Source organism: Rhinatrema bivittatum, chromosome 1 (assembly GCF_901001135.1).
Source record: "Rhinatrema bivittatum chromosome 1, aRhiBiv1.1, whole genome shotgun sequence".
Classification (NCBI taxonomy): domain Eukaryota; kingdom Metazoa; phylum Chordata; class Amphibia; order Gymnophiona; family Rhinatrematidae; genus Rhinatrema; species Rhinatrema bivittatum.
In genome coordinates this window covers 434949687-434975430 of record NC_042615.1, presented here as the reverse complement: position 1 = coordinate 434975430, position 25744 = coordinate 434949687, and the positions used below count along the sequence as shown (strand labels likewise).

General features: G+C 41.4%; 1 protein-coding gene across 6 annotated transcripts in view; it reads right to left on the bottom strand.

The window, feature by feature from the left end:
* Nucleotides 1-1704: 1704 nt before the first annotated feature.
* TAL2 (TAL bHLH transcription factor 2) overlaps nucleotides 1705-25744 on the bottom strand; it is a 48954-nt gene continuing 24914 nt past the window's right edge. For 2 of the 6 annotated variants that reach the window (XM_029604731.1, XM_029604746.1), the window contains 3 exons: nucleotides 24780-24878; nucleotides 19166-19298; nucleotides 1705-4724 (listed from right to left, as the gene is read on the bottom strand). In XM_029604731.1, the coding sequence (XP_029460591.1) occupies nucleotides 4361-4714 (354 nt within the window). In that variant the 5' untranslated portion in view covers nucleotides 4715-4724; nucleotides 19166-19298; nucleotides 24780-24878 and the 3' untranslated portion in view covers nucleotides 1705-4360. Of the gene's footprint in view, nucleotides 4725-19165; nucleotides 19357-24779; nucleotides 24879-25744 lie in introns of those variants that run through there. The other 4 variants (XM_029604757.1, XM_029604774.1, XM_029604737.1 and 1 more) reach the window with 3 other exon arrangements.

Below are 25744 nucleotides of genomic sequence, written 5' to 3'. Positions count from 1 at the left end.
GTTCATGACTGGGGCCCAGACAGAGATCCTATGATGCAAGATTTATTTTGGCAGGCCTCAATGGGCAACCGGAGTTCTGCCTTTGCCATATATACTAAATTAGATTAGACTATATACTAAATTAGACTATTACAACTCCCTCTTGCTTGGTCTCCCTGCAATAACAATAAAACCACTGCAGATGGTACAGAATGCCGCGGCGAGAATACTTACCAACTCAAACAAAAGAGAGCATATCTCTCCCATACTGCAGTCTTTCCACTGGTTACCAATCAAAGCCAGGATTTCGTTCAAAGTACTCATGATGATACATAAAGACATTCATAACATCGCCCCTCTCAAACTGAGCCATCAATTCCGTGCTCACACCTCTGAAAGACCAATCAGAAGAGCTTACAAAGGCTCTCTGCATGCCCCCCCTACTAAATCTTCTCTAAGCAAGAGAGCGTTATCTACATCTGGGCCGACTCTTTGGAACACTCTCCCTCCTGACCTCCGTCAAGAACATTGTTTCCTAACCTTCAAGAAAGACTTAAAAACTTGGCTGTTCAATCAAACTTTCCCTGAAAACCCAAGTTCTCTTTGATGCAGGTCCTAGAACATGACTCTAAGGCCTATGCTAACAGTTATTGGACTTACCGAACTATCTCTTCACAGCCCCTCGAGGATCCATCCTAGTTTTAAATAAAGTATTTTATTTATCTTATTTTATTATTATTTATCCACAATTTTATTTTATTTTTTGCTCTCGGTTTGTTATGGTTTGTTATAGTTCCTTGTTTCCAAATGTTTTTCTGAATGTTGTAATTGCTAATGTTCATTGTATCCCCTCCCAGCGAAAGTTCTGTTCCATTGTAAACCGGTGTGATCTATATTCTTTATAGGAATATCGGTATATAAAAATTCAAAATAAATAAATAAATATCATGGAGATGATTATTGGAAGGCTTGATTTTAACCTGATTGTGATTTTACTAGTTCAACTAATCTTTATGGAGTGTACAAAAGCAGTAAGATCACTGCCCAAACATCTGGCCACATAGATCCCAGAGGTCATTGCAGTCAGCATTAAGCCAGTTGATTTCTGGGGAGTTCTAGCATTCTGGTATCAGCCTGGCTACTCCATGATCTGCAGTGTTGCTTGCTCATGGTTTATCTGCTCATTGTTTTCTCCTAACCATCTTGCTGGATATTTAATGGCCACCACAAACCTACTGGCACTTTATCCAGTTAGTTCCTAGGGAGCTGTAGCCTACTGGTACCAAACTGGCTATGCTATGCCATGGTGTGCTGTGTCACCATATTAACATTTCCACTCTGTTTCTACCATTGCCTTTCATATCTGACGCAGGTTGCATGCACTACTGAAAATGTAGATTTTCATGTGTGAATAAAAGGTTATTACCTGGTGCTTGCTGCTTTTAATTGATTTTAATAATTACTTGTAAACTGCAAAATTATTGGGTACATTTATTGGAGCCAGGTGTACTCAGATAAGGCATGAAAAGTGTGAATGAATGAGAGATCTATTTGTAAGTCCTGAATAATAATAAATATTATCTGTGTGAAACATATTGAAGTGAGCTAAGTCCGATCTTTTAATAAATATATTTCAATTAAATTGTCATTTTTTTAAACTTTAAGTCTCACGAAATCATTTTTTTTTACACAATTCGATGGGAAAACACCTAAAAATACAAGATATTGATATCAGCCTCACTGATAATTTATTAAAATATATTACTGAATCAATAAGACAGTATCCTGTAAAATATGATTTCTTACAGAATATTTACCAGTCAATACATTTAAAACTTGCAAAATTTAAGAAAGCCCATGCAGAAAAACTCTTTGGTAGGTGTATCTAATCACTACACAGTTTGACACGACAGAAGGAGACCACCAGAGGGACAATAAAAAAAAAGTTTATATATGTATCTTGGGGAGAATGTAACAATCTGCATAAGAAAGTTGGCAAATATGCGCAGATGTTACACCAATTTTCAAAGCAAATTTACATGCACATGTTCACTTTGAAAATTATTCCCACCAAAACCACCCATAATTACACTTGCTAATTTGTATGCAGGAAATTTTTGTGAAAATTTACACACACAATTTTGAAAATGGAAAAAGTATGCAGATAGGCTTTAAACCTCTCTTCTACCCCACCCTCTGGAATATCTCCGCTTAGTCTGGGTAGACTTGCATATCAGCTGCACAGTTGTATAACAAGTCATTTCCATGGGTAAAGAGCCGTTTTTACTGCCGGAAATGGCTTGAAAATTACATTCAGTTCATTACGTTTTATATCACATATTGACATGTGCAGTTGTGTAGGGTTAACAATTTTTAACCCTATTCTCTGTAGGTTTATTGCCTGGGGATAGGAGAGAAAGTCTTTGGAGAACAGTATCTAATGTTTGACTGATCCAGTGGAATTACATTTGAGCACTCTGTTCAATTTCCACCACAGAACACAGAAAATGGTGCATATTTGGCTGGGACACTGAAGAGAGAGGCAGCATTCCACATACAAGGTCCTCTTTTTCAGTAATACAATCCTACCCACTAAAAAAAACCAAAAAAAACTTGACAACCACAAACCCCAGTCTCTTAATATATTTGAGATAAGTTGATCTCCTTCAATGGCTGATAAAAGGCTATTTCTGAAGCAGAGATACTCTCATGCCTTACTGTTTTACAACCTATCACCAACTTCTAGAGGCTAGGCAATCACTATGTTTTCCTTTGCCTTAGAAGCAGGTAAGCTACTTAATTTTATGGAGGGTAATTTTGTAACTGTGTGTGGTGTACAATCTGCATGTATGATTCACATGCCAACTTTACCCTGAATTTTCTAAGCAAACTTGGGCACACACGCTAGTTTTAAACATTTGCGCATCAGTGCCCAAGTACACGCATAGATTAGCTCACTTACACTTCCTCTTTGGAGGGCAAAACTTATGTGTATTAAGTTACTCACCTAGAGCCCAATTTTTTAAACCTATCTGTGGTACAGCATTCATGTGTGTAAGGGACGCACAGAGATTATTGGTGGTATTTTAAAACTGTGACAGGAGCTGCACAATATATAAAATTCCACGTATTTCAGCTCCAAAAGCACATGTGTATGTATCAGTACATACATTTCCCATGCAAGAAAACCCAGACTTTCTCTACCCATGTTATGCCCATATATTTTATGCGTAAAATAACTGACACTGCACAAATAAACAGCCAGAATTAAATGCAGAAGCGGGTATTTTATACAATGTGCGCAAGTACTTGGGAATCACCAGTTTGCTGCTACCTCACCCAGTCCTCCTCCAGTTCACTTAGTCCCTCTAGCACTTCACCCACCAGTTCTTCCAGACCTCCCCACATAAGACTGCTGCCAGCAGACAAGTCTGATTTCACTTGCATGAGTCATTCAGCAGGTGTAAAAGTGTATGAACAAGTTTGGTAATACATACACGTATCTCTCTTCCAAAATAGCAACAACCGCTTGTACTTCTGAATGCCCCCAACCCCACCATGGGAACACCACTAGACTATCCCATTTTTCCATGGTAAAATGTACATGCAAAACCGAATATACACGCCTACTCTCAACATTTATAAAATAGCACATGCATGCATACATGCTACTTTTGCATGTATAATGCTATTTTTATGCACAAACCCTTTTGAAAATTCATTCCATATTTTTTTTAAATCAAAGAGTATGCATGTAAGATACAACTCCACCCCCTCCCTTTCCCCACGAGACTGCCTCTCTGCAGTTTGCATAAACGTATGCATGTTACAAGATTATGCATTTACTTTTACAAGGAGCCCTGGGCTATTTTATAACAGCCAGTTACACACACATCCGGGTTTAATGCACACAAATGGCTTTGAAAATCAGGCCCTAACTATCCAGCTTTCAGAAGCTCTTGTTTAAATTCATAATTTCCCTGCCATTGGCTTGCCATAGGAGGAACTCAATAAGTGCGCTCACAGATCCTTCTCTCATTGCGGAATGGATCAGACCTTTTATTAAGCTAAAGCTCAGCAGCTCAGTATCCATTAGGCTTCTTTCACAAACCTGCAGGCAGAATGGGACAGGGTCTAGCACGGACAACATCAAGAACTGGCTTAAGTCACCATCCTCCACTTTTCCCAGCGTACAAACACACACAGATATAATCTAAAAGGAGTATCTGCAGCAGTGAAAAAGCATCATATCAACAGAACAAACATTAAACACAAGAATAACTAACATAAATAGATATATAAATACACTGATAAATAAAATTCACAAGTTATTAAGACAGGGGTGGCACTTTTAGCCAGCTACAGCCTCCTCACCGCTTCATTATGGTGAAGGAGAATCCTGCCAGAACTCAGTGTGGTTGCTGCTTGGCCCAGGAGAGGGGATGTCACAGTTTTCGATCACAGTCCAGGCTCTCATGCCCTGAAGGTGAGTATTTTGTTGGAATAATCCCAGAACAGTTCCTTGAGATGTCCCTTCTGCTTGCTGCAACCCTGATTCTCCAAGAACCCCGATGAGAAAGTTTATGTACTTCATGGCCAGGCGGAGCGTTTCATTCTTGCTTAGTTTTTTGTCCGGAGGATGAGTGGGAATGAGCCTCCTCAGCTCTGCAAAAGCACTATTGACGTTCTGCTGCCTCCACCGCTCCCTTGTGTTGGTAAAAACCTTCCGCGTCATTCTCTAATTTCTGAAAATAAATAAATAAATAAATAAATAAATAAATAAAACAAACTCTAGGCAGTGAGAGACAGTTATTGAGCTGGTGAAATGAAAGTGTTAGTTCAAAACCCCAGTTCACTAGAATATAGCTAATCTTATAGCGTTTTCAAGAAAGTTCTCAAAATATATTTAGGTACTGTAGCACTGGTGCCCTATTTTCATGTGCCTCTGATTCGTGTGTGGCAAGACCTCTAGGTTGTAAAACACTGCAGGAGGAAGTTGCAGAGAAAGCATCAGTTATGCTGTGATCCTGTTTTCAACATGAGAGGTTTCCAACTCATTTCATCGCTCCTGGGTTTTAGGCATCTTTTACCAATGTCACTACATTCAGATAACTCCATCTCTCAAGTCACTATGTTGGCTCCCTATCCCCTTCTGAATACAGTTCAAGCTCCTCTTCCTCACCTACAAGTGCACGGATTCTGCAGCTCCTCACTACCTCTCCTCTATAACCCTCTTCATGAACTCTGCTCATCAGGCGAGTCACTCCTATCTATGCCTTTCTCCACCATCAACTCCTGATTCCGTGCTTTCCATCTTGTTGTGCCATGCACTTGGAATAAACTTCCTGAAATGGAAGTCTAAAAACTCACCTAAATCTTAACCCCTGGTTTTTCCTGATCACAGCCAAAGTCCTAAAGTCTCTTATCTTCAGGGGTGCTCAAACCAGTCCTACAGACACCTCCTATCCCCCCCCCCCCCCCCCTCCCAGGCATTCAGGTTTTCAGGATATCTCTAATGAGTATGGACAAGATTTATTTGCATGCACTACCTCCTGTGTATGCAAATATTTCCATGCACATTCAATTAGGGATATCCTGAAAATCCGATTGGTGGGGGGGGGGGGGGGGGGAGGCCTGTAGGACCAGTTTGAGCATCCCTGCTCTATGTTTAGCTTTACTAGATTTTAAGTTCCAGAAAGCAGGGGCCGTCTCTTATGTGTATTTGCACAGTACTGTATACATCTGATAGTACTATAGAAATGATAATTAGTAGTAATAGTGGTCAGCCTTCTCCAGTGAAACATTCACCTTGCTGGTTCACTACTTCATCTGTTCAACTGTGACTGTAAAGAACCCAAACCCATGGTCAAATGTGTAATGGGTCAAGTAGGTCCCCTCACTAGCTTAAGCCCTGTCTGTACCTTGCATGAATCTCTCCAGAGGCTTGCCTGGATTGGTCAGCGGGTTGTGCATGTGAAGAAGTATGGAGTTGGTTTGGTTTTTGAGCTGGAGTTTTGAGAGGAGTTGTGTGACTTATGGTCCTTATCTTAGCCCCCCCCCCCCCCCCCTCCCCACCAAACTTGATCCAGGGGAAGAAACTATGCCCTGGCCAGCACCCTGCATTCTGGAAGGGACTGGCTCGAAGAGAGCGGAAGAGGAGTTGTTGAAAGAGCTGATTATCCTGTCTAAGAGTTGGGAGCCTGATCCTGATCCTGCCCTAAGGAGGATTTTCACCTCTGCCTTGGGAGGTCAGGATAAGGCGCTGTGATTCCCTGCCACTCAGCTAAGGAGAGGCAGCAGTGACCTGATAGAGAGGAAGAAAAGTATTTTTTTTTTTGCAGAGAGTTCTGTTCTTTGTGTTTTGGGGAGAAGTTTCTCTGCCACCAGTTCCTGCCTTCTGACAAGGAAAAGATTTTGGATTTTGAACACTTTTTGGGACTTTCTACTATCAGAGGTCCAGCTTATACCATCAGAGAGAGATATGAGATCCCAGTCCCCACTAGGAGCCCACTCTCTATCACTCAGAAGTGTTGGGTCTTTTCCTAGTGTCTGCCATCCTAAGGTACACTGACTCAGCTGATAGAACCGAGGAAAGAAGTACCTATGGATTGTTGATTTTTGAAAGAGGATCAAACGGAGAATTTTTTTTGTGAACTGGTTGCAGTAAATTTTAGTTTAACACCCCACCAGATTGTCCAGTGCCTTAAGAGTTAGAGGTGTCTAAAGCAAGAACATCCTGCCCACTGCCAACACCCGCAGAAAAATTATAGGAACCATTGGTCAGAACATCTCGTCTGTACAATAACACAATGGAGGATACAAATATTCAATCTCACAATGTTGTTATACACAAACCAAAAAGAGAAAGCCCTTACTTTTTTAAATAAATTTAATCATGTCATGAATTCCCTACTTACATAATATTCAAATTATAAATTCTATAATTTGCCAAATCCCACCCTGAGTAAAATCTATGATCACACACACACACACACACACACTAGCTGTACCCGGCCACGCGTTACCGTGGCTCAGTCTGGTTTAATTTCACAATGCGCATTAGCTCTGCTCCGGCCATCCCAACTCCCTCCCTCCCTTCCCCAGAGGTGGACGGACTGGCTCGGCGACTCTTCTACCCTTTCCTCCTTCTGTGTGCAAATGTCCGGCAGTCCCTACTCCCTCCCCCCTTCCCCAGCGGCGGAGGAACGGGCTGAGCCGTTTCTCGGAGCGGCGACTTGTCTGCCCTTTTCTTCTCCCCTCTGTGACACCCTGCATGTAGCGCAGAGCTCTATGGTCCGCACATACGCGGTAGAACTGCTCTCTACTGCGCATTTGTGGTCCGTCCGTCAGAGCCCATTTATATTGTAGATAGCGTGTGTTGCTTTTACGTCCAACAGATGGTGCTGTTTTTCCCAAAAAGCATGTTTTTACCTGTCACAGGTGTGACACTATATAATATAGGTATATAAAACACACGCGAAATCAAATGCAACGTTGTGTCAAAATTTCAAAGCAATCGGTGAAGAACTTTCGGAGATTTAAGATTTTGAACAAATGAACATTTACATTTTTATTTATATAGATATATATAGATATATATATATTTGTGATCAATAATGCTGGTCTTAATCATTCTTCTAGTGTGTCCAATGTATATGAGATCACATGGACAAACAATGGCATAAATTACATTACTAGTAGTACATGAAAACAAACCAGATAATCTGTAAGAATATTTTAGATTAGGATGTGTAAATACCCGTACTTGAAATACATGTGAACAAACTGAACACATACCACAACTTACTTGACCATTGGACTCATTAGAAAAAGATTTTCAGCATGGCTTTAAACAAGACTGCAAATGCTTCCTTTTATTTTATTTTTTTTTTTAAAGGCAAAAATAGGACTGTCCATATTCTTAAAAAGTGTGAACACAACAGGCCAAAGATGTTGAATAATTTTCTTAATGGCAGAAGCTTTAGAAGAATATGGATTCAAACACACAAACCTTTTCAGGGGATCCTTGGGGCTTTGAATTAACATTGTTAGCATATAAAGTTCATTCAAACGCCTTCTTTACGACAGATCTGCAATATCCCCGTTTCAAAAATCTATCCGACAAAATCTGAGCCTCAAGTTTGTAATCACTTAGAGAAGAACATAACCTTCGTAACCTCAGAAATTGTCCAATAGAAATGTTCTTAAATGCAGCGGATGAAAGTGTTGCAGTCTGAACTGCAGGCGAAGTAGTGGACCCTTGGGCCGGCCTACCTCGAGTGATAGGGTAGGCCGGGAGGCGGAGCCAGAGGCTCGAGGTGTTCACCCGGGAACCAGGAACCCCCCAGGAGGAGCCCGTAGGGTTCTGGCACCTTGGGACTTGGGCAATAGAGAGAGAGTCCAGTGACAGGGATGGCGATAAGCCGGGATGAGAGCAAGGAAGTCCCAAGGTACTTGGTAGGCAGGAGACCGGATACTGAGGCAGGCGGAGGATAGTAACAGAGTCTCTGTGGCAAGCGGGACAGGGGCAGGCGTAGCCTGAAACAAAAGTCCGTGACAAGCAGGAACTGGGGCAAACTGAAGACTGAAGCAGGACCAGAGATGAGCCGAGATCAGTGGCAGGCAGCAGGCTGAGCAAACAGGAACAGGCCAAGATCAGGGCAGGCGGCAGGCAAGCGTAGTCGGGAACAAACCAGGGTCAGAGGCAGGCAGCAGGCAAAGCGTAGTCAAGGCAATCCAAGGTCAGCGACAGGAACTCAACGAAGACAATGCGCAACTCAGAACTACAAGGCAGTAGTGAACCTCGTTGCAAGGCGATGAGACGGCGTCCAGGCACCGGTTATATCGCCCTGGGTGCGTGACGTCATCATCGCAGGCGGGGCTCGACTTCCGGGTGCTGGACGCACAAAGTGAGCGCACTCGCGCGAGGCCGCAGCGAAACAGACAGGAAATGGCGGACGCCACGTGGAGCCATCGGCATTTTGGGATCCTGGGGTCGCGGAGCGCAGCGTCTTTAGCCGCGAAGGTAGGCACTGGTCAGGCACAAGGGAGAGGAAGCGGTGCAGACCGCAACAGAAAGGTCGAATAATGCAACAATGTGGTTTTGTCCGTTGGTTTCCAGTATATAGTAGTATGTAATTTTCCATCCCAGTTATAAATATTCATATCTAAAAAAGATATACTATCCTTATATGTAAATGTAAATGTCAAATTTGGGTCTATAATATTAATCTAGCCTATAAACTCAAACTTCTGCATGATAATTAACCCCAGCTTTGAAGTCACGGATATTGGGGCCAAGAGACACTAAGGACTCATGAAGAGCAGACGATAGAGAACCTTAAAGCATAGTAAGCCCCATAACAGTGCCTTGAATTGGTAGAAATTGAAAAGCATCAAGTGTAGGCTGGGTTATGATTGATTGTGCAATAGTGCCAGATGGGAATGCTCTTATTGCACCATTCTGTTTCTTGCCCATACCACGACAGAAACTTGAAGAGAATTCAGCTGAAAAACTTTCTCTAGGGGCATGCCCCTTTGGCATGCTACTTCAGCAGCATGCTATAGGGTGCAAATCTTTATTGGGAGTGCTCGAACATCTACAGATGACATGAGTAGGGGTGTCCTCTCACCTTCCCCATACAAGCGGCAGCTGTCCCAAGAAGAAAAAACTGCCAGTGGTGGCAAGGTACAGTCTCTCTTCACTCCCCAAGTCAAATTTGATCATATTGCGAACAGTATTGCCAAGTAGCTGCAACATAATTACCTCTCACTCCAAATCTTGTGTTCCACTAAGGACTAGATCTAAAATAGTTTCCCTTCTCGTTGTTTATTGTACCAGCTGCTCCATTATGTAATCATTTTATTTCCTCTAGGGACTTTACCCGCTAAGCATGTGATATGATACAGACTTTCAGATATTTGAAAGGTTTTAATGATCCAAAGACAATGACAAACCTTTTCCGTCAGAAAAAAATCAGCAGAACCAGGGGTCACGATTTGAAACTCCAGGGAGGAAGACTCAGAACCAATGTCAGGAAGTATTTCTTCACGGAGAGGGTGGTGGATGCCTGGAATGCCCTTCCGGAGGAAGTGGTGAAGACAGGAACTGTGAAGGACTTCAAAGGGGCGTGGGATAAACACTGTGGATCCATAAAGTCTAGAGGACATGAATGAAGAGTGGGTGGCTCGCGGGAATGACGGCTACTGCCTGGAGATAATATCCTTATTCAATAAACATACACACGGTTAATGCGACTCCAACAATGCTCTAAGCTTCAATGGCAAGAGGAAATGTGTAAAAAGATTTGCATTCACAAAAAAGCAGGGAGTAGCTTGCTTGTTACGGCGGTTACTACCCCAAACCAAATAAGCCTGATACTTCACTTTCAATACATATCCAGCATAGCTCTCTGCTTCAACGGCAGGGGAGAAAGACCGATACTTCACGCATACCCAGCATAGCTCTCTGCTTCAACGGCAGGGGAGAAAGACTGATACTTCACGCATACCCAGCATAGCTCTCTGCTTCAACCGCAGGGGAGAAAGACAGATAATTCACGCATATCCAGCATAGCTCTCTGCTTCAACGGCAGGGGAAATGAAGAAAAGTGGATCTATATACAGACAACAACCAACAAGGACTGAATTACATAGTCTGGGTTAACAAATAAGCATGGGTGTAGCTTGCTTATTGCGGTGGTTACAACCCCTAACTAATTAAGCTAGATATTCACTTAGATGCAGTTCCAACACTGCTCTCTACATTAATGGTGGGGGTGCAAGGGAAATAGAACCAAAAGGTTACTAAAAGCCAAGACTAACAGAAGTATGAGAAAAAAATAAAAAGTGCAAAGCTTGCTGGGCAGACTGGATGAGCCGTTTGGTCTTCTTCTGCCGTCATTTCTATGTTTCATGTCTTGGTGTGACATTCACCCATTCAATAGTGGGATAACTGAAACCACCCATTACTGTGCTGCTGATTTTGTTAGCCTCCCTAATTTTTTTTAGCATGGTCTGTGTTCATTCTGGCCAGGTGGATGGTAATACACCCCCACTGCTATTTTATTCCCCTTTTCACCTGGAAATTCTATCCATAAAGATTCAACATTGCATTTTGATTCCTGCGGAACGTTTATCCTGTTTGACTCAATGCCCTCTTTAATGTATAGTGCCACCCCTCCAGCCATTTGATCTATCCTATCATTTCGATATAATCTGTACCCTGGTATCACAGTGAGTCATTGATTATCCTCCTTCCACCATGTCTCAGAAATACCAATTATATCTACCTCTTCATCAAGTGCTATACATTAACTCTCCCATCTTTTTTTTTTTTTTTTTAAGACTTTTAGCATTTGTATTCAGATATTTCAAAGTATGTTTTTTTCCTTTGTATTAACTAACTGCTTATAAATTTACAGGGGTAATTTGAATTATTTCTGCTCTGTCTGCTCTTTACTTAAGGCACCTTGTCTACTTTAGCATTTATTACATCCTCAGATGCCATAATTTCTCTGTTTTCTTGGTATCCTTCAAAGATACATTATTCCGAACCATGTGCTTCTGAGCAACTGTCAACTTTCCCCCATCATCTAGTTTAAAAGCTACGCTCTCCCCTTTTTAAAGGAGCCAGCAGCTTGGTTCCTTTCTGGTTAAAGTGGAGGCCCATCCTTTCAGAAAAGGCCTTCCCCCCTTCACCACTCAGAAGGTTCCCAGTTCTTAACAAACCTAAACCCCTCTTCCCTGCACGATTGTCTCCTTCACGCATTGAGACTCTGGAATTCTGCCTGCCTTTATTACGGAGGCACTTTTTTCCACAGATTTTGCACTCGTTCTCATAGGGAACGTATGCACATATTTTCCCCTTGAAAATTGCCTTGGGAAAAAGTACTGTTCCCCTGAAAAACAACATGCGCAACTGAAAATGCAAAACCGTATGTGTAGGTGCTTCCCCTGACCCAACCCCTTTCTGAACCTGCTTACTTTTCATGTGGGGTAAATATGTGGATTAATTTGGCAGTACAATATTAATGAAAGAAGTGGTGCTGTATTTGGATTAATATAGCAGCTACATGATAATCAAAGGTTTCCCTTTGAAATTGTTTTATCATTTTATATGTTTTATGCTATTTTATCATATGCTTTATTTTTTGTGTGCCAATTGTCATAGATATGTATCTTATCTATTATGAATGTTTATTGTTAACCACCTAGTAATTAGATAGGTGGTATATAAGTTTTCTAAATAAATATATGCACGCACATTCTTTCTACCTGCGTGCAAGGTGGCCAGTTTTTCTAACAGCTTATTTATTTAAGAAAATAGACATTCATCCAGAAAAAAATGGCTTTTGGAAAATGCCTTTTTAAAATTATTTATGCATTTCCAAAACAAAAATTTACAAGACCTAAGTCTTGAAAAGAAAATAGGAAATTGAGAGCACAAGTATACAAAGAAGAAAACCACAAAACTAATCACTGCCATACAAAATTTCCAATCTAAGTCCTCAAATAGTGAGGGATATAATACACAATCCAAGGAAACAGTATAGTATATATACTGACTGAGAAAATAGATCAATAATTAAAGAAGGCCTACTTCAGGGAGTCAAGATGGCGCCCTGACCGGTTGCACTGTTTGTTTGCTGCTGGCGTATTTCCCCGATTAAAGTGTTTTCCTGCATTCAGAATGCCGCCAAAAAGAAAAGGCAGGGTGAGGAATTACCCCTCCATTACCACCCTTCCTCCCAGGCAAAAAAAATCCAACAATGCACCAAATTACCCGCACAAGAAGGGAATAGCGTTCCGGCTGTTGGAACCCTAGGAGGAGAAGCGGCTCTAACTACAGACGAAATATCGCTAAGCCCACCTGATGAGAAGCCACCACCAGAGCATAGAGAAACCTCGACGCCACGCTCAAGGACAGACTCCGAAGTAGAGATCCAGCACTCGCAGGAGGAGGGAGTTTTGCCGCAGGATTCTCTTGCCATTAGCCTCCAGGAGACAGAGGCGTCTTTGCCCAGTGAGTTCGAACAGGAGGGTGGAGAAGTGCAGGCGGGAGGTAGAGGAGTGAGGACTGCAATCCCTCCTAATCCCTCCACCAGAGCATTGGTAGGCTTGGTAAAGCCTGAGGTGATAACTTTGGAAGCGCTTTGGCATTTAACATCAGCCATAGCGAAATCCTGTGGGGACTGTTTGGATAAAATCAATGTGCTTTCTCAACAAATGGATTTGCTGAATAAAAATTTTGAAATACAGAAGCAAGTGACGGGGAAATTTGAAAAGTTGGAAAATGAAATTAAACAGGTGAAATCTGTACAAAATGTTATTATCCAAGACTGTGGGAACATCAATGGAAAAATAGAAATAATTGAAAATGTGTTAAGACATCTCAACTTACGTATATTGAATTTTCCCAGGTTCATGGGGGAATTTCCTCGTAGTAAAATTAAAAAGGTACTTGCTGAAGTACTGTAATTTCCTTCTCAAAATACCCCACCCCTGGACAGAGTATATTTTCTGCCAAATAAGAACAGACAGAATATACAGGAAACGCCTAGAGACTTTGTTAACTTGACAGATTCTTAGAATCTTCGGGTTTCAAAATAATTGAAAGAAGCACATTATTGATTACATTCTACAATGAGAAAGATCTTGCAGATGTGATGAAAGCATATTTTTAAAAAATGAATGCACTATTTATGGGTGCAAAAATGAGAATATATCCAGATTTGACAAAAGCCACGCAGCTAAAAAGAAAAAGCTTTCTGGCGTTGAAGCAGGAGACACTGGCATTAGGAGCTTCATTTTTCCTGAGATTTCCCTGCAAGTGTGCAGTGAAATTTAATTGAGACAGTTATATTTTCTTTCAGCCCGAACAGTTAAAGGATTTTATACAATCAAAAAAAGCTCAGCTGATGCTTGAGAATTAATACTCATCATATTGAAAGTAAAGGGTAACCAGGGTAGCTTATTCTTTTTTTTTTTTTTTTAGATTTATTTCCTGTGTTTTCTCCTCTGTTCCCTCCACCCCCATATTGATAGTGGTCTAAAGGATAACAAGTAAGGGATTTACCTTTGTTATAATTTATTTCCAATTATATAAACTTATTGCGTATATGATGCCATGTTTTGTACAAAGTGTATACTTTGATGTTTATTTTGAAAATTCAATAAAATATAAATTAAAAAAAAATAAAAACCTACTTCATCATAAGAGAGAACAAAATTACTGAAATTTCAGAACAAAACTGTTCCAGAGAACCAGCAATAATTTTATCGCTTAAAAATTGTCAATTGCAAGGGGGCTCATAGAAAACATAAGAAATATCCTGATACTTGATCAAGCATTTACAACGAAACTTAAGAAAAAAAAAAGCTCCCAATTACTGAACCCTAGGACGAATAATGCGAAATTGCTTTTGTTTTTTCTGAGTCTGTTTAGTGACATGAGTAAATACTTTCACTTTTAATTGCAAGAAGGTGTCAGAACAATGTGGAAAGAAAAGTCTTAATAGCCAGTTCTGATCAGGCTCGAGAACCAAAGATAGCATCAATGTGGCTAGGGTAGCTATTTCAGCATCTGAATTCTCAAGCAAAGCAGAAACATCCAGACTGGAACCTTCGGCATGAATTAAAGATGCTTGAGCATCCCCAGAACATCCCCCAGCATCCACAGAGCTCCTTTTAAAGGGAGGAATATAGTAATCTTGGAAGCAGGAGGAATAGCATTCTCAGATATGTGCAAAATTTCTATTAAATATCTCCTAAACATTTCCTTTGGACATAATGATAGATTAGGAAAATTAATAAACCGGAGCTTTTTATTTCTATATTAATTTTCCATTTTAGAGGCCAAATAGGAATTATCTTTAATTGCCTCTTGGATTTGTTTAACTTCATTCATATCAGTTCATATTGACAGAATTTGCTGACCCAGGTCCAATGAAGTATTTTCTAAAACTTGGACTCGTTTTTCCAGATCCACACAATTTTTTTTACCAAAGGGAATAATTGTCTGGAAATAGAATTACCCAAGTCCACTATAGCATCCCAAATAGATTTAAGGGAAAAAGTAGGTGGTCTCACCACAGTCAAGGGCAGCTGAAACTGAAATAAAGACTCACTCGATGGTCCAACAACAAATCTTCCATTCCCTTCCCAGTCCTTTGGTTTCAGTAAGCATTCTGCCTGGGTGCATGGAGGTGCCTCACTGCTTAGCTGCTGCAATGCCTTCCTCACCACTCCCCACTAAGAGCGTCGAATCAGTATCTTCATCCAACACTCCACATGATGCCAGGGAGGCTCGAACTGCAACAGGATTCCTGGGCAACGTTCTCTCAGCCAGGCTCAAAGGTGAAAGCAAGCCTGGAGGAGATGGGAGCACATTTTTCCCTCCCACTCCCATAATAGGGATTAAAAGAATACAAGACAAAATATAATGGGAAAAAATGCCTGAGAGAGTTCTCATGCTGCTATCTATTGGTCGGCCATCTTGGATCACCCATTCCATGGAAATTGCCTTCTTTTTATGATATGGCCCCTAAAGCTTCAAGGCATTTCCCTTATTTAAACATTTCTTATGGGCATTCATCATCTAAACTCTGAAAATAACTTGTCAGATTTCCAGTATTTCAATAACTGATCAACAGATGGAAGCAGAGGAAGCCATCTGGTCAGAACATGCTATAGTACAGTGGTTCTCAACTTTTTTTCTGTCGGGACACACCTGACAGATGGTTCTCACATGCATGACACACTGACCCATGATCGTCACAGGGCTAGATGTAAAAGTACAGTTTGCATCCATGGGAACCTCCCTGACCTACAATAATGGATGTAAAGCAGAATTATGACTTTCCCCATACAACTCACCCTACAAAAAAGATATTCTGGTTCTGGTGTCATCTCAGTAACAGCAACTCAAACTCCTTCTACTTCCAGGCTCAATAGCCCTACTTATGAAAAGACAGCAGTTTACCACCAATGCATGTTCCTCTTGAGAAAACACAACAAAAATGACTGATACAAACGCTTACATGCTAGTAAAATATCTCATCTCGGTAACAGACACAGAAACGACCTAACATACTCCCCAGGATCTGTAGTAATGCACAAACTAATCCGCACACAGTTACATCTGTATTATGGAATACACTCAAACAGGAGCAACCCTATCTATGAAAAGGCAACACTACAAATATTAAATCAGGCCCTAAAAACCAATACACCTCTTATTAGGAAAACAGAACTAGCAAGCAACTATAGATCCCCACACAGAAATAATTGTAAAACTATACTAATAAGCAGAATAAATGTTTCAAAACAGCTATGAACAGAATAACATCCAACAATTAAAAACACATAAAAACTATTAAACATTCTCCAAACACCAATAAAATATTTCAGAAAAGCAGACATCACATAATATTAAATAATTAAAATGGCAGTCAATCAAGAAAAATAAACTTAAAAAGCCACCTTTTCTTACCCCCTCCAGCAGCTCTCCTATTCCCCCTTCCATGCAGGCCGTGGCACACACCAGAAGCAGCAGTAGAAGCTAAGCTCTATACTCATGGTCCTCTTCCTTAGTGCCCATGTCTCTCACACACACACACATCATACTAGTCATGCCCCCATGACCAGTTTCTGTCTCTCACACACCAATCATCTCCCAAACAGTCTGAGACACACACCAGTCACCTTCCTGAACAGTTTCTCTCATGCCATACACACACACAGACTTCCTACTCCCCCTTTCTACTTACATATATGGGCTTCTCACTCTCATAATCACTGTCTCTGTCACACACACACACACTCACCATTCTCTCCACATGCACAGGCTTCTCATTCCCATAATCATATTCTCTCTCTCACACACACAAACACACACCAGTCACCTGACCTCTCTCATGCATACACACACAGGCTTCCCACTCCCATGTTCTCTTTCAGATATACTGGCTTCTCCCTCCCATGCTGTGTCTCACACACACACACAGGTTTCTCACTCCCATGCTCACACTCTTCACATGCACAGGCTTCTCATTCCCATAATCATTTTCTCTCTCTTACACACACACACACACCAGTCTCATTTCCATGCTTGATCTCCACGTGCACAGGCTTCTCATTCCCTGAATCACATTCTTTCTCTCACATTCACACATACCAGTCTCTTTCACACACACCATCACCTTACCAACCAGTCTCTCTCTAATGCATGCACACACACACACAGAGGCTTCCCACTCCCATGCTTTCTTTCACACATCCCCACAACACCAGGCTTCTTATTCCCATGCTTTCTCACTTCCATGCTTTTTCTCTCTCTCTCTCACACACACCAGTCACCTCCCTGACTAATGTCTCACACTCTCACATACACATCAGTCATCTCCCTGAGCAGTCACTTTCATTGTCTCTCACATATACACACACACACATCAGCTCTCTGACCAGTTTCTCTCAATCACCACAGGCAGGCTGGCTGCTTCTCTCTCTTTCTTTCTCTCACTCACTTCCTCCCCCCCGAGCACAAATGGTAGTTGCAGCAGCCTCCTCCTCCAGCCCCCGCAGGCCAAGAAAGAAGAATCCCATCGGCCATGGGAGGCTCATGCTGCTGTCTCCTTTCCCGATTACCGGCTGCTTCGATTGCTCGGGGGCCGATGCTGCTGCTGCCGCTGCTATTTTTCCCACGCGGCACTGCTCTTTCTCCTTCCCGCGCACCTCATATCACTTCCTGTTCCGGGTCACGGGGGGGGGGGGGGTGCGGGAAGAAGAAAAGGCCAGCCGCAGGTGCCACTGCTTCTTCTACCACCGCTGCCGTTCTCACTGGGCTTGAATGTACTGATAGCCCGGTGGCAACGGCAGCAGGGAAGGAAGAGCAGCGGGAGAGACCGGGAGCACACAACACACTTGCCGATGCTTGGCGACACACTGGTGTGTTGCAACACACCGGTTGAGAAGCGCTGCCATAGTAGATTGTACTACTCTTCTTCAACAAAGTCATACGTCTTCAATTGCATTGTTCTGTTCACAGAAATACTGAAATAAGCATATACCTTGAGAATATTTTCTGTATCAGTATCAAGGTTTCCCGCAGTGTACTTTGTTATGTTATGTAAAACATGAGCCACAACAATACCCTTTGGAGTGTTTTCGGTCAACACTGGTGCCCTTTGTGTAATTAACATTTGCATTATGCAGAGGGTTTAGCCAGGCCAAAACTAAAAAACTGAAGTTTGAATAATAGATATGTGTGAGGGATACTATAGGAAACTCCCTCAGACTACCTTAAGGGATTGGGCACAGCTGTCTTGCCCAGTCTTCCTTAAGATCCATACCTACAAGGAATCCTGGGTGAAGAGAGAATCTCCTCATTAGAGTATAAGAACTCAGGACCTAGAAGGGGTAAAACAAGCCCCAGAGAGCAGAGGACTGTTGGTTAATTGAAGTTAATGTGAGCTGCACTGACCGTCTTGATTGTATTTTTCCACTGTAAATTAATTGCACCTAAGGAACAGCCAGAATCTGCCTCCCTATTTCTCTGGCTGTTTTCAAGACACTATCGTCCAAGTTACATATATGGTGATAACAGTGGGTTTTCTTGCCTAAGCAGGAAGCACAGGCAAAAGCCCACAGCTGCAGAAGTAGAAAAAAAAACAATCCTGCAGGGGGGGAGGGGTTCTTGTTATCCTGGGGCCTCCCAGTTCCACCCATCCAGCCTTCATACAATAGGCCAAAGGGGCTAGGCCCACCTGTGTAGTCAGAGATCAAGCAGTGAATAAGGACCGGACAGACTAACAGGTTTTGTTTTTTTGTTTCCTCCTCCTTTCTCCAGAGAGGTATGTAATTTGGAGGCAGCTCAGTAAGCAGGGAAGATGGAGCAAGTGATTCAGGTCCTTGCTTCAGGGCAACAACAACTACAGAACATCCTGGAAGTGCAAATTGAACAGCAACAGGCATTGCAAGAGCAGGTGGTGCAGTAGCATATGGTGCTAACCCAGACAGCACAAGCTGTGCAAACCGCCGTTACCAGTACCCTCCCATGTTATCGACACTACTTAAAGATGACCCCAGGAGAAGAATGCGATGGTTTCCTGAAAAACTTTGAACGCACAGCATAACTGGCAGGCTACCCATAGGACAGGTGGGCTACCTATCTGGGGAATCTACTCACCAGAAGTAGTCAAGATGCCTTCCAAACCGTCAATCTGGAAGGGAGGGCCACATACCAGGAAGTCAAGGCAGCTATTCCAGAGAGAGCGGGACTCATCCCAGAAGCCTACTGACTGCGATTTTGGCAGTGAGATCTGCAGGCAGGAGAAAACGCAAAGAATCTATTCCACAGACTTCAAGATGTCACTTGGAAGTGGCTGCACCTGGAAGGGAAGACCGGGGTGGAGGTAGCCAAAGTAATTCTGCAGGAACAGTTCCTAGACAGCCTAGAATGGTCTATGCAGAAGTGGGTCGGCCAACACCCAGAGGCGTTCCTAAGGTGTTCGGTACCCTGAGCAGATACTTCGTTGGCATTCCCCAATATAAAATTTTAAAATTTCCTTATCAACAATAAAATATTTCAAAACAGCAGACACATCAAACACCCAATAATTAAAACTAATAAGAGAGTGTGTGTGTGTGTGTGAGAGAGAGAGAGAGAGAGAGAGAGAGACACACACACAGACACACTTCCTCCATCTCTCTCTCACACATGCACACAAAAATTGAACTGGAAACCACAAGCCAGATTCTGTCTGCAGTGCAACAATGGAAAAGCAGAAAATCACTATTCCTCAAAACAATACAATTTAAAAAAAAAATCAATCAGAATAGTAAAACCATACTAAAAAATATACATTTCAAAACAGCTGATGAATTTCTCTATCAACTTTTCTACTACAATCCAAACCTCTATATAGTTGGCAATGCTCCACAGCATGGGAAACTCTGCAAAGTTAAGCAGCGGTAACTTTATCATCCTGAGGTGACACAGGATTTGAAACACAGGTCAAATATGATATATCTACACGTTGACTGTTCAGTTAATATATTACTGACAAAATGTGCTGATGCAGAGCTCCATTTCTTTGGCTGCTGCCATTATCACAGTGGCACAGGGTATAGAAAGTGTGATGCTCATCCTTTCTGCTTTTCGCTATGAAATTGTGTTCTTTCAACCATTCTGAGTTGAAAGGCATCTTTCACTTCAACACTTTGAAATAAGGGTGATATAGGGACTGGTGCAACAGACTGTGTGAACGGTGCATTGCACAGAGTGGCAGCTTTGGGGGGTGGTAAAGAGTAATTGCAATCCGCCAGACTCAAAACTCACTTCATCTTCACATGTCTTATTTACAGTTACATATCCATGCCAGCTACTTTTTCTTTTCTTTTTTTTTAATCATGGCTTTATGTTTCTGTTTTAGACTGTATGCATTTAAATTATTTGACCCACTTTGGGGAAGATTTTAAAAGAAGCACGTGTGCGCGGTTCCCAGAGCGTGCACATGGATGCAGCTATTTTATAACGTGCACGCATGTTATAAAATATGGTTCCCGTGCGTGTGTGTGTGGGTCAGGACTCATGCGCACGGGAGAGGCAATTTAAAAAAAACGCAGTGACGCAATCGGGCCTAGACCAGTTCCCTCCCAGTCTGCTACAAGGAGCAGACTGGGAGGGAACTTTCCTATCCCCCTTACTACTCTGCCTCCCTTTTCCCCTCTCCTCCCCAATCCCTAAAACCCCTTTCCCTACCTATATTTTTTTTTTTCTTGGAATTTATTGAATAGATGAAGTAGGTTCCGCGCGCCGGTCGGCTGCTAGCATGCACTTCCCCAGGACAGGGGCCCTTGCCCAGTCCCCTCCCTTCAACCCGTCCCTTTTCGTTGGCCCGGCACTTCTGCACATATCGTGGGTTACGCACGTGTGCATTCTAAAATGCACTCTGTGCGCGCACAACCTGTCCACATGCATAACCCCTGGTATTTGCATGCGCGGGCTATCAAAACTTCAGGTGTTAAGAGTGCTAAAAGATATGTAGAGACAGAGCTGCTAGATTTTGGTTCCATACAGTCATTAGAAAGCATGACAAATTTAATATAGTTTAATTTAATTTAAAACACTTATGACCCACCTATCCACACCTTAAGTGAGTTACAATAAAAAAAACAATAAAAAATGACTTAAAACAAATTACAAACAAAATAAAAATAACTGAATCCTCATTGTTTCTAAACTCTGGTGGTACTATTAAACAACCAATGCATTATAATCAACAGAGTCTCTCCATTTTTATATTATCACTATTGCCATATTTTTAGGTCCTGGTCACTTTTATACCTATCGTTACAACTTGACTTCTAAGAAAAGTTACCTGGTCCTTGACACTGCTAGTTTATACTAACAATAAGGCCACTCTCTGTTACTTTATAAGATCGTTTTATGCTCCAGTGAACAAATGTGTTTGAAATTATTTCCTAAACTTCTAAATCAAACATAGCCCTCAAACTCTCCGGAAGATAATTCCACTTCTCAGGCCCTGCCACCAAAACAATTCTCTCGTGTTTCATTCGGTCATAGCATCTTGGTAGTGAGCACCTCCGAGAGTTTCTTATTGTGAGTGTAACTTTCAGATAGGTATATAAATCTTTATTAGGGAACTAATGCTGTGAGCTAGCTGTAAGTTTATTACCTTAAAATTCAAAGTAAGAATCTTACTGGGAGCCAATGCAAATTATGCAACAAAGGAGTAATATGCGCAAAATGATTAATGCCTATTAGTACTCTCGCAGCTGTATTCTGGACTGCCTGTAAGGCATGAATGGTGCAAACAGGTAGACCAACATATACTTCATTACAAAAGTCAAGGCCCAAGATAATCGATGCCTGAAGCACAATACAAAAAGAAACAGAAACGGACATGGTTTAGGTCTCCGCAAAATTTAAAGTTTATGGAATGAGTGCTTTATGATGTTCTCAACTTGTGATTTAAAAGATAATGCAGAATCACAAACTACCCCCTAGGTTCCTGGCTTTGGCATCAGAAATCCATCCAAAAGTTAAAAAAAAAAAAAAGGGATATTTGAATGTGGAAATCTGGACAGATACAGAATTTCTGTTTTCACCAAATTTAACTTTAACTTTTTAAGGAATAGCCAGAGTTGAGTTGTCTTAAGACTTTAAGATATTTCATCACGTGCATCTTCAACTGAATTGACTCTTGGGATCGAAAACAAAGTCATCAGCATAGATATGACAAGGATCACCCAAATCAGCTAATAATCTACAAATTGGTGTTAAGCAGATGTTGGAAAACATGGCAGAAAGATTTGATCCATGTGGGACTCCAGTTTCCAGTGAGAGCCATGAAGAGAAAACATCCTGTTTCACTACTCTTTGTACTCTTATCAGATAAATAGGACTGAAACCATGAGAAAACTGCTCCATTAATACTCAAATCAGGAGGTGCATTAATAACCAACTATTAAGGGTATCAAAAGCATAAGATGTGTCTAAAAATATTAATAGAAATTGTTTTCCAGGTTCAAAACCTCTCTGATTCTAGACCACCTACAAACAGTCTCAGTCGGTATTATGATTCTCTCTAAACCCAAACTGTTGATGATTAAGTACTTTATGTTCATCCAAAAATCTTTCAGTTGAACATAGACCATTTTTCCAATAATCTTAGGAAGAAACTAGTCTGAAATTAGAAAGATCATGTTGCTCACCTGTATCTTTCTTAGGGACAAGTCATAAACTAACTCATTTTAAAGATGATGGAAGATACCCCTCTGAGAGCGTGATTAATAAGATTCACTAAGGGGGCAGCTAACTCCTCTTAGTCCTTTCTTATTTATAGTAGAACATGGGTTCAGTGGACAACCTAAACTATTCATAGAAGTTAAATGGCTCTCGATCTCTATTTTAGTGACAGGAGCAAAATTATCCCAACAAACAGTCTCTAGCTGAAACCTGTTTTTTTCCAAAGTGTAAGTCAGAATCAAACTCTTTACTCAGATTAACCATTTTCTTATGAAAGTACAACACTAGTTTTTCACAATCTGAGGTATTATCTTTCAAGGTATCCAACGGAGAAAAGTGCACGAGTTAAATATTTTACTGTATTGAAGATTCTCAGAGAATTTTCCAACTTCTTGAATCTTTTTTATCATAATAGGCCTTTTTCTTTGTATCTACCAAACTCAGAAAGCCCGACGTTAAATAAGTATAGATTCTTATTGTTCTTTAATCTATGCCAAGTTGGAGTGGAGCTCTCTTTTTATTTCTAAATCTTGCATAAAACAAGAGACCTTATGAAGTTTCTTGGCAACTATAGATTTTATAGGTGCCACTTGATTTAGACTTTTAGTTAATGTATTATTCCAAATGTCTACAAATTGGTTAGCACCGACTACTTTAAAAGATCTTCTGATTCAGTTCTGGACATCGTCATTTGAGATTGTTTCTTAAATCAACATGTGCCCTCTTATTGTTGATCAATTCGGACCTATGGCTCTCTTGTTATGTAATAACTCCCCCTCACAATACTCCCTTTTCTTCCCATCTCTTCTCCATTCCTGATTCCTCTTCCCTCTTCTCTCATTTCCTTTCCTTATCCTCCGTGAATCTCTCAGCCTCTTTCCTCCTCCACCTCTTATCACTCTACTCCTCCTGCCTAAGATTCCTTCTTCATATCTGACCTCTGAGATCTCCTTTCCCTCATCTGTTTCCTCTCTCCCCCATTCCCAGATCCCTTCCTCTCCTCCTTTCCCAGCCTTCATCATTAAGATCCCTTTTTCTCTAATAAAGAATCAAGTAAATTAAATGGACACAGAAATGTCAGAAAATGACTAAAACAAAACAATTAAATTGCAAATATATGCAAAATTATGCAAATTTCCCACATAAATTGCTGCAGACATTTGAAAAATCTGTCACATAATTTGCCAACTCTTACCACAGAATCTTGAAAAATCTGCTGCAGGAAACCGGAGGCTCTGGTGGAGATGCACAAGACCATCAGGATTTCTCATTATATTTACAAATCCTATCCAAAATCCAGGTAAATACCCATGAGAGGTGTTTTGGTGATCATAATCCAAAACCACAAGGAGAAATGACAGACCATAGAAGTGACAGATAATGTACCAAATCTCTCTATTAAGAAAATATTTCAGCTCCATAGACTAATTAGACTTCCATCTTACCCTATATGTAAATATCAAAATTAGGGACCAGACCGCAGTGCTGTGCACTGCAAACCAGGAGATGCCAGTCTGAGTGGGACTGGCAGGTCTTAGGCGCATGGCAGAGATGATCCCTACAGGAATAACCCGTGTGTGTGTGTGGAGAGGGGAACTGAAGGCATGGGGGATGTACAGCTGTGTGCTAGCATATAGACGTGTACATGTTTAAATGTACTGTGTGTTTAGATGTTTCTGTGTGTGTGTATGTATAGTGTATAGATGTATGTGTAAAGCTTGTATATATATGTGTATATATATATATATATATATATATATATATATATATGTGTAGTCAAACAAAAAAAAGACAGAAGAAATATTTAGATAAATATTCCCCACTCAATATAAAGTATATTCCTATTAAAGAGGGAACATATAATAAAATTCTATTGCAGTGACAAAGAACTTTTTATTATAACAAATTACAGAATGTTCACGACCATATCCATTTCATGTGTGTGTACACACCCAATATAGTGACAATAGATCCCCCTTCCTAGCATTCTTCATTTTGCTGTGCTGGTAAAAGAACAATCAGAACAAACCTGATAATGTTTCTCGTTTATGGGGCTTTTCATTGTGCTGAGCTATCAAATCGGGTTTTCTGTTTCACTGTGGTAAGTAATGTGCTCGGAGACGGTTTTCTGAAAGAGCTCAGAATAAATGAAGAAATTGATTTCTTAGCAGGACATAGCATGCTTACATAGCTAAACAAGCTCAGCCAATTACTTAACCCCATTACCACAGTTGCCAAGTTACATCAGCATATTTCTGTCACATATCATTAATAAAAAAAAGTACTTATTTTGCTTTGTCCATCCGTCCATGACACTGATGCCCCAGTTGGGGAGCAGCAGTACGCAGGTGGAAAAATTCAAGCAGTAAATGTCGGAGCAGTGGGGTTTTTCCAGGCCCCACCAGTGAAAGAGAAAGAAGAGGTGCCCAGCAGTAGCAGATGAGTGGCTAGCGGGGATCCTATTTGTGTGCAGCCCTTCTGCTGCCGTGGTGCCAATGGCAGCATGGAGCTAGGTAGGTACGAGAGAAAAGGCAAAAGCAGAGCAGAGGAGAGAGAATGGAGAAAGTGAGTGAGGGGAAAGGTCTGAGAGAGTATGGGGCGGTATGAGTATGGGGGGGGGAGGAGTGTGGAGAGAGTTGGGGGCAAGAAAGCATGGGGAACAGGAAAGGAGCAAGGAGACGGGGGAATGAAGTGGATATAGAAGAGCATGGGGGAGGGGGAATGGAGAAAGAGGGAGAAATAGTGCAGTATGTGGAGAATGGATAGGGGGGCCGGAGTGGAGAGGTTGCACAAGATTGTGGGACCTCTTGTAACAACTCTTCCCCACACACACCCACTCATATACCCCTGACCCAATTCACACATACCACCTATACCCATCATACCCCGAGCAACTGAGACACACACAAACACATGCAGAGAGCAAATGCAACCCACATGAAAGGCATAGAATCGTAAAATGCATTCTTGTAAGTTACCATGCAATTCTAGACT